We start from the raw sequence: 15,125 nt of genomic DNA, 5'->3' as shown, positions 1-15,125 counted from the left end.
AATGCCGCTCGATTTTCTCCCGCTTTTATACTCGTGTGGAAATCCAACCTTTCGCAATTGTGATGCGATCACTCGTAAACATCTAGGCGAAGTGCGGAACATATCTATACGTTTTTCGTGATTGATTTTATTGGCACTTCCATCTTTACGTTTCTAAATACAGTGGTGGCGCAAACTTTCAGCATTTTCAAGTATTCGACGCTCCAAAGATCTCGATGTTCGACCGTAGGACCGCGCTCGAATATTTACATCGAATATTTCCCAAATGTCTAAACGAAAAATTCGAACGTATCGATTTTCTTCATTCTCACAATTTCGACCCTTTAACGTCAAACGTCTCGAGTCTTGACTGGTACGTCCGCTGAAATATTTGCATCTCCTTCAATCGTAATCCTTTTTCAACCCTCTCAATAATTTATTAAACGACAAATGTACTGACCGCTTTATGACGCTTGTAGCTGGATCGTCGAGGACTTTTACATCCTTATTCCGGATGCGTGTAGAGTAAGAGCTGCAGGAAAATTGTCGGATTTGAATTTGCGATATAGCGAGGGAAATATTTCACGTGCAACCTCGGTCGCTTTTACGTGACGCGTATGCCGGAACATCCTACCCTTTATTATTTTGCACGATGGAATTTATTCTGTATATATAAAACGCGATTTTTCTCGATGTCAAGCTCTTACGAAACGATGAAACGCGGTGGATGTAGGAAAATGCAGTTAAACTCTATTTAATCCTGCACAGCTTGGGCCTGGTATTTGACAGATACACGCGAAATCTTTTTATAAATATTTTTAAGTAGAATGCTTGTCAACGAAGAGTAGCTGTCATATGATACATCAAATTTGTATATGTTCACTGTATGGATATAAATGTGTATCGCGTTACATTTTCGGTATAATTGGCCGAATGTGAGAAATTTCTATACCTCGAACATACTATTATCATTTGCGACGGATGTCATAGCTACTTTATACATCTATCAACAGAGGATTTCCATTAATTTATTTAACTGTTCATCCATCATACTTTTTTCACAGTGGGTATATACATGTATACGTAAAATATCTGAATCTGTCACGTTTATATTTCGTTTACGAATATATCTTGCTCGATAATAACAGTAGGTAAATCGTATTCATTTTGATAAACGTAAACGATTTTTTTAATACCTTGTGACCAAATAAATGTTTTCTAGTTTCTATTATGTACGTTTTTAGATTGCCTTCAAAAATCAATCTAGACGCGAAAATCTGACACTTTAGAGAAGAAACGATGCTTCAAAATATTTCATATAACGTATGCGATACGTACACGAGAGATTTGCGTAGTTTCATTTCCATAGAATTTTTATCACAGCCATCTCCATAAGCATAAGAAGAAATTCAGGAAATTTTCCTAAAACGTGTCTCGTATGTTCTGTTACAGGAAGTATTGCACGCGATCAGCGCACCCAGCGGGCAAGTTCAACGCATCGTTATTTTCAAGAAGAACGGCGTTCAAGCAATGGTGGAATATCCTTTACAATACACGTTGGTCCACTCGATGGATTTCGTTTCACGTGTGAAGCACGAGCTTCACGAAGCGTGATAAACGGTCTTAAAGCTCGAGAGGATCTCTCTGACATGGCACACTTTCTTTTTTCTTTTTGCTCTGTGTCTTTGTTTTTCTTCTCTTTTATTTTCTTTTCTTTTTTCTTCTTTTTTTCTCTCTCGACAAAACGGCTATCCGTTGGTGAAGTTTGTCAGTCACGTGCCACCGTTCCAATGCGATCAAGATTTATAAGCGGAACTAGCGAGTGACACGGTTACAGGATCTTCCGACTGCCGCGTCACTCACTGTAAGCCTCTGATACCTTGGCCCGAATATCGACGAGTTACTTGCGGCATAGTGGATGAGCGTTGTACCCAGTTAAAGATGGCTCTTCTCTATTTGGAAATTACCGAGGGCTCGAGGACGTACGAAAGATCCCTTTTGATACTTATAAATTATTCGGATATATATATATTATTTTCTATAATCTTTGATCATCGAAATGGGGCCATATATAATTTTCGACATTTTTTACCTTTTTCTTTTTCTTCTTCTTCTTTCTTTTTTGTAAGTGAAATCGAGATATTCGTTTAGATATTAGGTTGTCGGAAAAGTTTCTTTCCTTTAGAGACACGTCTTTTACAAGGACGCATCTTCATACAAACATGAAACGTAATCTGTCAAACGTTGTAATCTTTATGTTGATAGAACAAAATGGATCATACGTAATTCGATAAAGTAATATAAAACGAAAAATGTTGTGCATCCATTATTTCCTTATGAAACGAAAGAAACTTTTCAGACGACCTGATATTTACGTCGAACAGGTAGTTACGATTATTATCTTTGGAATCAGAGTTAGTCGTAATTTTCGACGTTTTTATTTTATTTATTTATCTATTTTTCTGGTAATATTGCGAGCCTCTAACAGACTTTATTTCCACGCAATAGCAAAGTTTACTATGGAATTATTCAGATGTTATACACGCATGTGTTGATAATTTATGCTTATCTTGCTTGTTCCGATACGATTCATAGAATTTTCAAACACGTAGTTTACACACAAGAAGAGAATAATTTGGCAAGTGCAAACGATGCAGCCCTCGTACGCGATTATTCCTAAGTTTCCAAAATTTCAAGCAGGCACGTAGCGTCGAGTAACTCATAAAGTCGAGAGGCGTAGCAGCAGCTCGTTATTAAAATTCAGCTGTAAAACGACGTATGAGATATCTGATCTTTTCTTGGAGATGTACATTCGTCGTCTATTCTCGATGCTTTGAATTTTTTTTTTTATTTCGAATCCATAGCACTCAGACCGTCTTTTATTCATTATCCGTTGTTTCTTCCAAATCCTCCGACAGTTTTTATATCAACCGATAGATTCCTAAAAAGATTCACTTGTTACAAGTGGTCCATTTTCTCGTGAAAGACAAAATAACGTTCGTCAATTCGTCAAATTTCCATGTTTTATTTAATTTCGCCGTTCAGATTATTATTTTATATTTTTAACCGTGAATTAGACTCGTGCCTAGTAGTTCAACTGTCGTAAGATCGTGACGCGTAATGTTCGTACCGAATTACTTAATTTTCATTTGTATCTTTTTAACACTACGAGCAAAGACCACGCGAATTAAGATCTAACTCGATTGTAATCGAAACTAATGCGATCACCCACGATCCATACTACTTGGGAATTACGATAAATCGCTAACTGGAAGTTTTTTCGATTTCGTTCAGCAATATTTCGCTTAGCCATAATTTTGATAGATTTCAAATGAATCGCGCCATGTCGAAACATATGGGAGTCCTCTCGGAGCTATAAATAGAAATTGTTCGTTAATTTTTACTACTACCCAGACAGAGCTATCTATATATCCTTAACCGAATCTTTCGATAACCACGTTCGACACGGTGGAATCGGCAACAAGAGCAAAGGAGACGCTTCACGGGGCAGACATATACTCCGGTTGCTGTACGCTGAAGATCGACTTCGCCAAGGTAAGTCCACGAAATCAATCGTACGCAAAGAAACAAATTGATTCTCCGTTCTGTTCTCTGTATCTCGAAACCGCCTTCGAAAAGATTGCAAACAGTGGCTGCCGTGTATAGTCGAAGGTCGGCCTCACAGGCTGCGCGATTTCATGGTAAAATGTATGAAAAAATAAAAGAAAATAAGCCACTCGAGAGCCTCGCTGTTAATATTCATGAGAGAGAATCCGACGGAGAAATGCCTGCGCAAATAATGGAAACGCTCTAGATTCACGGTTCCCTTACGTAACTGTGGAGAAAAGGAGTGGCTGTAGATGGGCCCCGGCGCACTTACCGTACCATAAAACTCGAGGAAATTTGTCGGTTTCATTCATTTTACGTGCTCGTTACATATTCCAATTACCCACGGTACAAGCGGCTCTGCCACGGTGACGACATTCTTTTCAATATTTCATTCGACGTCTAATTAGCAAATCCAACAAATAGAGCTCGAGAGCTGACTTACTATACGGGGATGAAACGCGTTTCTCGCCGCGTTTATTCCTGGCAAACTATAGAAACGCGTGTACACCTTTCAGAAATTCTCTCTTCTACGGTACATCTTTCGAGCGATATCTTTTGTCTCGTCTTTGATATTTAACTCGCGACGAGAAACGCTGTTCCCTGTTCACTAAGCATTAGAATTCAGCCAAGTGTATCAGAAAAATTATTAGGAAATTATGCGTACCTTTAAGAATGGTTGTCTCGTTTAAAATAATAATATAATAATCCTATCAATTCGTTAGGATAAAGTAAATCTTCCGCTCGTTTATGTGCGTCGTGCCTTTACAAATGATTTTACAACACGAAGTCGGATTTTCACAGACGTTTCGTAGTCTTCTATCCGATTCACCTCAAACTTTTTCAATACAAGTTAGAAAGCTGTTGGGGCTAATGCTTGATTATTATAATTTATCATATCTGGAGCACTTCTAAATGAAAATTCTCACAGATCGAATTGCTTCTCTTTTTTTTTTTTTTTTTTTTTTTGATAATCTCGATTGAAATTTGGATACGAGCTTGCTCGGTGTCCTGATACTTGGGAACACGGGTTATTTACGAGTCTCGCGACTACAGATGGTAAATTATATTTTAATTCACAACAGAGGGAAGGTTATTCCGTTCTTCTCTTTTATTGCCTTAATTACAAATATCCCATCGCCGACGAAACGATGTTATTTCGCGTTTTTTTTTTTTTTTTTTTTTTTTTTTTTTTTTTTTTTTTTTTTTTTTTTTTTTTTTTTTTTTTTTTTTTTTTTTTTTTTTTTTTTTGTTTTTTTTTTTTTTTTTTTTTTTTTTTTTTTTTGATAATCTCGATTGAAATTTGGATACGAGCTTGCTCGGTGTCCTGATACTTGGGAACACGGGTTATTTACGAGTCTCGCGACTACAGATGGTAAATTATATTTTAATTCACAACAGAGGGAAGGTTATTCCGTTCTTCTCTTTTATTGCCTTAATTACAAATATCCCATCGCCGACGAAACGATGTTATTTCGCGTTTGCCTCTGTCAGCTGTCTCTTCTATCGTGAAAAGGATCGCAGTGCAAACAGCAACTAGCACCGCTCCGGAGAGCAGTGAAAAGAAAATCACGCGCATTAACGTTAGGCCCGCGGCAATGAGGTCTTCCGTGCCGTTTGAAAGCAGGCAAAGAGAGTGGTTCGTATACCCGAGACGTGCGAGCACGAAAGCCGCTCGTTTCTCGCCTAACGAGTGAGATTTTGTTTCAGCTTTGTTCGAACCGTGAATCGATCGAACACCTTTTTCAATCGACGCTGACATCTTTCTATCTTCTATCGTACAAACGGATCTATTTTTCCTTTTCTAGTTAGAAAACCGATAGAAAATTGTTTCTCTTCTCATTCGCCGATACGTGTACCTGAAAAACATATTGGTTTGTCGAGAGTTACGTCGATTTTTCAACGTGCCAAGAAAGAGTTGGTATTTTTCAATTATTATAAAACCAGTTTCCATGAAAATTCCACGGAGAAGTTTCCACGATAATGGTTTTATAACGTAATTGTTTAGACCAAACAATAAGCTAATTCGTTTTTATACGTGCAAGGCCCTCGTTGCTTCTTTAATTGGAGAATTAATTGAAAATAATTGTACCAATGCGTTTGTTTCTAAAACGTAATTAGCTCCGGTGTTAGCAAACAGTTTTTCCCTATTAGAATTTCCAACGAATATCGTTTCGTTTGCCCCGATAAACGTACGTTGTTAACGTGATTTAGCGTATCGCGTTCGCTCGACACCTAATTACCGATAATTGCTCACTTCGCGTATCGCCTCTAATAATTAAATAGTCGGTAATGTTCGTTCGCGGTTCATGCTTCAAGAATCGAAACCTAACCACTGCACGTGCGAACGAATTCGCTCGCGTATATAGCGATTCACGCTAATACGCGTAATAAATATAAAGTATTTGCAGATGCGAGTATTCTTTCGATGTGCATTCTCGAGGCTCATCGCAGTCGACGCACGATCTCCACGTTTCCTGGCATCAGACGTCTCTCGTCAAGATGCTGTCATATGATTCATACTTACACACTATGTTGTACGCGTATTTCGCGCTTCTTGTTAACACACGCGAGAATCTGTTATTTGGCAGATCTTTCCATTGGCAATAGTTGCGTAAAGGGTGGGATCGCTCGGCCACGCAGGCTCCGCCTCGAAATCCAATTTTGAACTTTGGGTCGTGGCTTAAGCTCTATTTTCATTAGAGACGAACTGTCGTTTTGGCAAATACCTTGGCTCACCGTGGCCAGAAAGGAATATGTTTCACGCAAAGTGTACGGGCTATCGATGTCGGCCCACGTTTCATCGATTCGCGATAAATCTGTTTTTTTTTCTCCTTCTAATTCTCAGTGTGGTTGAAAAGATTTACGTAACAGGATGCAGAAATTTTCAGCGATGCATTTCTATAGCGGCTCACGAAGCTGTTCGATCATCAAGTACCTTGTAACGCGTATATTTTCAAATTTCGAATTGCACCAATATAATCATGACAGAGACGCCTTATTACGGTGCTGGTTAAATTTCAAAACGTATTTTACGTAACACGCGCGATATGCACGTAGAAGCTTTCTATGGTAAGCGTTGAAATAGGTGCACGAGCAACCGTATGTGAAACGAGATACGCGGCGTAATTAAAGGGAAATTTTCTTAGAATTAGAAGCGATCGATTCGATGCGACTGAACAGACAGATGGGATTATATTTAATTCTCGCCTGTGTATCGAAGCAGTTGAATGGAAACGCATGCACTGAATACAGTCGGAAAGCCATATCCGCTGCGGGCTTTAATCTGTTTCTCAATACCAATCACGCGCCGATAATCACGTATAGGCGTGTAATATCTCAAATCGTGATTGACAACTTTTCAAGCACGTATCGTCTTCTGAAAGTTTATGCAATTCGCTGTTTAACGGGTGTTCGATAGATCGTTGTTCCCTTCGCGGTTCTCGAAATGTACGACGTTCGACGAAAAAGTGGCGCAATTGGATTTTTGTGGAGAAGGAAATAAGTAGAATTTTCGTGGGCGATTTCCATGTAAATTTTCCAGACTTTACGAGTATATATAGCAACGCGTTTTAAAGTTTGCAAGTGTACAGATGTTGTTATCCAAGTTTAACTTTACCCTCGTTTTCCCGTAATTAACCATTTCCAGCCGTGCGATTACATTTCGAGTCATTAACTTACAATTTGCGTACTAGAATTTCTCGCTTTGGGATATTCTTTCTCTTCGAACAATTTTCAAATCTGCCAGTTTATACAAAATAAAAGAAATATTGTATTTTTTAATTGAGAGAAATACAGCGAGCAACTCAATCGGTCCAAGTATATCAAATTTCGTATTAATTAGCGACACTCTCGTACGATTAAATAAATTTGATACTGTAGAGACGAAGCGTAGAACCTGATAAAAAGGAACGCTTCCTGCGAAAGTCAGGGTACGTATACGTTTCAGATAATTCAAGTTTGCGCAGATTAGAGATTTTTTCACCATCTGTGCCAGTTTCGTAACACGGAAAATTTGTTAAAAAACCTCTGATTCTCGCAATCCTCAGGTTACGCAGATTTCGCGCCCACACGTTCCCTCGTAACAGCGATCCTTTCAAACTGGAAATCATCGATAACGATGCGCTCGTAGCCTCCCTGGCATAAGCGTAGCTCGATGGAAATCGTTTGTATTCGATAAATTTGCACGCCGGCCCTTATGCGCGAGGAAACCGAACATAAGCGAGCACGTAGCGATGCTTTGTCAAGCTGTCAGCGCTGCTTGCGATATTTCCCAAACGAAGTTGCCGTGTACGCCAGTCAACAACGCGCACGTATCCTCTCGAACGCGTAAATGTTGCTTTTTCTTTCAACCCTTTTTTTCGTCGCACTCCTCCATCCACGAAGTTTCGACTAAATTTGACGAAAGAAAACGGCTCGATTAAAGCGATGAAAAATCACCGCGTTAACCAGGTTCGATTACTTTGATAACAGCCACGGTGAAAAATGGCCGTGCAAAGTAGGCAATCTCGAACTTTCGAAAGGCAATTATAGGAAATTTTATGTAAAACGAGCCACTCGATGGGCCGACTCAGGCTGCGAACGAATTTCGAACGAATTTTCCGGTTGCTTGTTATACGTATTCGCTGGAGTGCGACCTCGCGACGTATCGAAACTTTATAACGAAAGGCCAATCGTCGGTGGCCGTGGCCATTTTATCGTATTAGGCTTGAGAGTAGCGAGACTTTCGTGGTACACTTTGTCGAGCAGTTCGATCGACGAATACTCGATGAACCAAAAATATAGATTCGGATTTGAACGATAGCCTTCGTTTTATGCTGTAATTCGTGGATGTAGAGGTTTCGCGTTCCTGTTGCTATTCCGCGGTACACAATAACGTAGAGCGTATTTTCGACCGATCGGTACATAACAAACGAACACCATTATCGGATGGTTTATGTTCAGACAAAAAGTATCTGTCCGTGGTCTTGCTAACTCGATCGAGGGAAAACGGTTTCGCAACTGTTTTAGCGAACGTAAACGTATCGTGTACGTGGAAATTGTTAGCCAACGACCTTGCAGATCGCTTTATTTACCCTTGAAGCTACAATTTATCGAAATGGAGAGGCCCCTCGATTATCGAATTGTCTGCGATTCGACGATGTTCGACGTTAGTGGTGGCCGTGAGGTAGCGTGGACGTTACAAGAAGCACGCAGGTCTCGGTATATCGATCGCACGCGAATCTACCGACTAGCTATGTAAGCTGATTACAAACAATTCGCGTTTTGCCGACAGCAATGGATCTGCCTTGTCTTCGAATGGCTCGTACCTCGAGCATCCATTTTGGCAGCACGTAGCTAATGATCGAGTTACCTCGGTCCGGCCGTCTCTATAATTATACCACACTTTGTACCCAATATTCGCATTAACCGAACGCTGACAATGAAAAACGATCTGGCAATTATTTTCTGACCCATCCTCCTGGTGTCTAACCAGCGTGCTGTCTCGTTGATCGTTTTATCGCGACGTTCGAACCCGCTGCACACTCTTCTGCCTCTTTCCATTCCTGCTGCGCTCTCGATTCGGCTGATTCGAACTGTTATTGCTTGCCCCGTGGAAACACGAAAAACTCTTTTGTCCCGATAGCGTCGCGCTGCTTGACGAGAGAAAATTAAGAGAGTGCCGGTTCGCTCGATTACCGGCTAATTAGAACGCCGTTATCTGTGACGTTTTCGGAGCGACACGGAACACAGTGAACTCACAGACGAAAAAATTCCTGAATACCAGCCGAGGCGACGTTTAGCTTCCCCGATGGACCGTGTCGGCAGATTAAAAGGGAAGCCGCGCCAAGTAAACAGGAAATTAGTTTGGGACATTCGGTCCTGCACCGATGTTTCATTAGCTCTCCATCCATCTTGACTGGCTTTCCTTTCTTTTTTTCTACGCTCCTGCAACGTACAGTTACGTCGCGATACGTTACGCGAATAATGTTTCCGCGCTTGTTTCCTTCGTAAGTCGAATTTACTTGATTCGCAAAGATTTTACGTCTCGTTACGTACTTTTAGAAGCTGAACTTCTATCCCATTAACAAATCAGTCAGCTGCTTTGTATTTGACGAAAAGAATGTTCCTTAAAGAATAATATAATTTAAAATAGATGGAATATTAAATCGTAGAAGTACCGACATGTCGAGTCTACAGATGAAAAAGGTTTTCGTTTGTCGGTTGATCGGTTTTCTTAATCCTTTAGGCCGTGCAACATGCGCACAGCTATCTCGTTAGGACGTAGCACGTTCGATCGAGGCATCGTTTCGTTCGATTAAGCGAACCGCTTAGCGGCTGCGATAATTGCGCGAAACGACACTATCAAGATCGTTGGTTGCGCGGTAAATCGGATTAAGCATATGAATCACGGTCGATCGGGGTCTAATAAACGCGTGGAAACGTTCAAAGTGATCCACGTCGATAACTCCTCCCTTTTTCTCGTCCGTTTTATTTCCCGCAGCGTGTTAATTGAAGCCGTTATTCCGCGAGGAAACGTTACGCGCGAATTCCGCGCGTTTTGGTAGCACGCGCGCGCTAATTGGACAACGCGCAACGGAAATTTATGCGATACAGTTCGTTAATGCCGTTAATAGCGGCGAAGTTCGCGTACAAACTCTCTCTCTCTCTCCATAAAATCGCACGGCGACTAATTCTTTTTGGTTAATTAATCGGAAGAGATCGACCCTCTGCCGGATAGCCTTAAATTCCGACTAAAAGTCAGGAGAATTAGTCGATCGAGTTCCATCGAATTAACGATTCCAACGAAGATGTATCGAGCGATTATCCGTGTTGCACGTTTCTCGAATAGAAAATTCCAGGTCGGTCAAATTTTTTCATACGCTCGACTTCTTGTTCAGCAACGTGCTATTCGTTCTCGTGGGAGATTTTGTTTGAACAGATACGAGCGATTCGAAGTTCGCATTGACCAACCTTGCCAAATTAAAGGTACAACGGATTTTCAAAATCCCTGACTTAATTTCGCAAGTCGATTTATCGCGAGAAGATGAAACAAACGATGGTAAATTCTCAGGTAAATTAAAAAAAAACCATTCTTTTCTTTGCCGATTGTTTAATTTCTTAAACGATTACAAGGAACATCCCACGAAATCCTTAAGCTTATCGCAAGTCTTTATCATTCGAGCTGATTATCTGCCAGAAGATCTGCGAGCGAGTATTATCCTTCTGACAGGGTTCACACACACGGCCCACTGGAGGATCGTGCAGCCATTTCCTGCGTCCATTATTTATCAGCTAAAACATAGCGGCTAGATTTACGAACAGATACCGGTGGTAGAATAACAGAGCGCCATTTTCCTACTCCATATTCCACTATCAACTAAAATGCATCCGCGTTTCTCGTACCGCGTTGGCATTAGAACCTCGTTAACTTCTCCGTAAAAATGCACGAATTCAATGAATTTTTTCACGTTCGTTTTCCATCGGACAACCTGCGACGAGCCTCGCGAATTGCAGTCCAAGGTTTAGTCTTGTCACGAGTGGCCGTGGCTGAGTTTCTGAAATTTCTGGCATCTGCCAGTCACACGGAAAAGGAGGGTCGGGGTGGTGGTGTTGGCCCGCGCGGGAAATCCTCCACGGCTACTCGTTTGAATTGCAAATGGCTGCAACGATTCTGCTCCGTCCGACCGGATGAAGCTTTTCCGCGAAGCGCCGCTGCAAGTTGTCAGTTGATGCGCGCGTCTGTATGTGCGTTTCGCCTTGTAATTAGACGTTCTCGTTGGCAACCTTTGAAAGCCGCTGAAAGTTTTCTTTATAACCGTACCCTTACTTTGTTCCTTTTCGTTTGAGATTCGAAGAAACGCGGAATTACAGCGTGCGATGTTCTTGATGGACCGCGACGAGCGTCGCCGTAATCATCGCCGCAATTATATCGCGTAATTGTCAATTACCCGCAGGCAGAGTCGGAGACTGGAGAAATTTCGCGGCCGAATCTCTTACTTTTCGGTGGGACTCGTTATCGCGCGGTTGTTACACCGCCAAATGAATTTCCGTCGGGGGAGACATTTCCGCGAGTGGAACACGGAAACAGATGTACCGCTTCAACGTCGTTTCGCGCTCGCGACCTGCGGAATTCGGTCGGTGAATGCAGAGCGAACTGTTGGTTTCGTTGCGCCTCGTTCGCGCCACTTCGATGAGATACGTTAATTACTAGACACCCACGGGTGCCTTTCTATCGATACCGCTTTGATGGAATTTCTACAAATGGGAGCGGGCTTATGTTGATTCCCCCGATGTCGAGTGAAAGTTTCACGAGGGAAAAGAATCGAACGGTATAACGGTATTATTAGAATGTTCGAACTCAAATATGGATACGAGGGTAATATCGACGGAATGGTCTCTCGGTCTATTTTCGTGGTTTTATTAATGTTATTTTGAATAAATGATGTTTTCCACTGTATTTGAAGGGAGGGGACGGCAGCGTTTGAAACATATGAAACCTGGTAAATGCCGGTGATTCGTTAACTGTGTAACAGAAAGGATTACGCGTTAAAAGCGTCGTAATTCAGCTCGTGTTCAACTCAGAAAACGTTCAATGTGTAAATAAAGATCCGTGTTTTATTACCAAGAATCGCATCGGTTGTGTCATTTAATGAACTCGAATTAGCATAAATATCTGATGAAAAACACGAGTAATATAATCGTGATATCAGCGTTATTTACTGCTTCTATTTAACTGCTTCTATATTAAATATTATTCGCACGACAAGTGCAGCATTCCACTTTTTTTTTTTTAAACTAAAAAAGCATGTTACAAGTACTTGCATAAAATCGTTTACGTTTCGAAAGTGTACCTCGTGCGAATATGAAATATGTATTCGAGTAGCTGGATGCTTTTACAACTGACTGTAAGCGACGAACCCTTCTCGCTTCAACCCCTAACGCTCTCATAAAACGATCCTCTGCGGCGATTTATCCGTTCAACCAGGTTATCGGGGTAAACCCGCAAGATTTTACGACACTGTTCAAGTAAACGTTCGGCAGTTGGCTGACAGTGTTTATACTTGGCCTAGGCCGTGGTTTCGGAATCTAGCGGTTTTCGAATAATGCAGCGATTCACGAACAGGAAATTAACGCGCGGCCGTGGCTCCGCGCACAGGCGTACTCGCTGTAGCGTGTCGAACGGTTGTGTATAATAAAAGTGAACGGTCAGTTCCAGCTCTCTCGTGGTCGCGTTTCAAGCCATGAACGACGACGAATGCGCGCTCTCGGAGTTTTCATTAAATGCGTGCGCGTATTACGTAAGTCGTTCGCCTTTCACGGATTTTTCTCCTGGCGTGTTGCTCTTTTTGCGAAATTCCCATCAGCAATACAAAATGACACGATCACCTTTTTTCTCTCCTCTATCTCTTTCTCTCTTTTTCTCTACCTCTCTCTTTCTCCTTCGCTTATCACCATTTTTGTATTCAAACTCGTTCGCCCTCGTCACAGGAAATCGTTCAGAGTGCCGTGGAACTCGTTCGAACGTTCGCTCCTTCCTGAGATTCGCGACAGGATTACATATATTTATTCATATTAGTCCGCGGGATCAGAGTAGCTAAAATTTTGTCGGTAAATCGGTTTCGAATTGTTACTGACAACGCGGCTTTCTTCGATAATTTACGATTATCCAGGATCGCCTACCATACGATGTTTTACGAGCTCGTTTTCCGCAAGCTTCCTAACGACTTGAATCGACCGAATCTGCCTTTTGCTCGCCGAGAACATTTCCTTCGACTCATCGATTCTCCGATAAGAAACGTATGATTCGAATTAGTTGTTTTCTTTTTAGCTTTCCAAGTAAGTAGCATTCGTGACTCTGTCGACGGAGAACAAGGCTCAAACTCGGTAAACGCAAGATCCATCTGTAATTGTTACCTCGATCCTTCGGTTCTATCGAACGATTATCGGAGAACAACACGATCGCCATTTAACGAAATGGAATCCGTAAGATTTAAACTAGTTTCTAACAAAGTCGGACTGTCTTCGCGATTGCTTTGCACTCGGACGTCCCATCGATCGACTATCTTTTCTATTTACTCTCGTCTCTTGCGCTCTGTTCGCGTTAAATTCGCGAGAATATATTTGCCTTATGCTTAGTAAACACGGCGACCACTCACGAATATTCGGTTTCTCCGAAGACACAGAATGGCTCTCAGTTCGCAGAACAAAGGCGAAGCTCAGAAACACTGTCCAGTGACGATACCCGAGACGTTTGGTCATACTGGAGAGCAACGCAAACTCGAGGGGTAATTCGGCCCTCTGAGACACGTTCCGTGACTTGATTTGCTTTGCTCGTCGCTGTTTGACCCTGGCAGCCCAGTTGCGCCACGATTCGACGCCGCTCGGACAAATTTGAGTAAGCGTTAGGTAAATATTCGCGATACCAAAATTTTGGTTTGCACGACGCCATTAGGTCGCCGGTAAACGGAAGTTCGTGCGACCAATTTTCTCCGGTGTATTAATTAACGACGGGTCAGTAGGAGGGAAATCGAGGCGGAAAACGGTGATCGCGCGTGGCCAATCGAGAATCGCAAAATCTGGCGCGGTTCGAAAGTCTGCGAGAGATCGGTTTCTTGTCATCGGTTAATCGAACGACTCTTCGACGAGGATTGTTCAGTGGGCCGGTTACTTTCGACCGATTTACTTTTTCCGCTTAAAGAATCTTCGCGTCGGGGATCAAGAACGATCTATCAGCACCGCTCGAACACGGCGCGTTTTCTTTCCGAGAGATCTCTTCGCGTTTTATGTTTTCGATATCGTGGCCGGTTTCGAACTCGACGCGGATAGACACCGCGACGCACCGCGTCGTTTAAAAGCTGCGAAAGTCGGAGATTTTTATGGCGTACTCGTCTTCGCTTTATTTCTATCGGCCGTAAGATTCTTTACGATCCGCGGTTTAGTACACGTTGAACCCGATATTCCGAGGAATACGAGAAGTTGCTTCTTATTCTCTTCGTGACAAAAAGATGCAATTTCATTCGGCCTTTTTCTTTATTCCACGAAGCGTAGCGTAACAAATCAATTTCTAGCGAATCGCTCTATAATCGCTGGATAATTTTATTATCCAGGTAGGTGGTTAGTATTTAATTTCTCAGAGAGAGAGACAAGCGATTGCTTCCGTAAAAATGATTTCCCATCGCGAGGAGACAATATAAATAAATTCTTAAAATTTCGTTTTCTTGGAAAAATTCTTCGATAGCATCGTATGAAAAGAGTTAATGACAAACTTTCCCTTTACAATTTCACTTCGTTACTCTTAATCACCGACGATACTAGAGTCTCTAATCGTGAAACCACCAAAAAAGAAAAATCCCGGTAATCAAGTTAAGCAAGAGACCCTATCCCTCGCAGCGAAGCAGAGTTCTCCACCCCCCATGCGGAACCAGTTCCTGTCATCCGGAACGAGTGCGTTCACACGATAGGCGGTTGAAGCGTGTTGCACGCGACGCGTTAGCGCATCATGTGCCAGGGATCCTTCGGATAATGAGCCGTAGGGGTCGTTTAATTACGGACAGTTA

General features: G+C 41.9%; 1 protein-coding gene across 2 annotated transcripts in view; it reads left to right on the top strand.

Moving 5' to 3' along the window:
- Window positions 1-15,125, top strand: part of LOC100748934 (heterogeneous nuclear ribonucleoprotein L) — a 153,305-nt gene that overhangs the window by 58,443 nt on the left and 79,737 nt on the right. For both annotated transcript variants that reach the window (XM_012386190.3, XM_012386191.3), the window contains exons 4-5: window positions 1,432-1,517; window positions 3,438-3,534. In XM_012386190.3, the coding sequence (XP_012241613.1) occupies window positions 1,432-1,517; window positions 3,438-3,534 (183 nt within the window). The remainder of the gene's footprint in view (window positions 1-1,431; window positions 1,518-3,437; window positions 3,535-15,125) is intronic.

The sequence above is a fragment of the Bombus impatiens genome, unplaced genomic scaffold (genome assembly GCF_000188095.3).
Source record: "Bombus impatiens unplaced genomic scaffold, BIMP_2.2 scf_0377, whole genome shotgun sequence".
Lineage (NCBI taxonomy): Eukaryota > Metazoa > Arthropoda > Insecta > Hymenoptera > Apidae > Bombus > Bombus impatiens.
The sequence above is the reverse complement of the archived record's forward strand: the minus strand, read 5'-3'. Positions and strand labels throughout refer to the sequence as shown.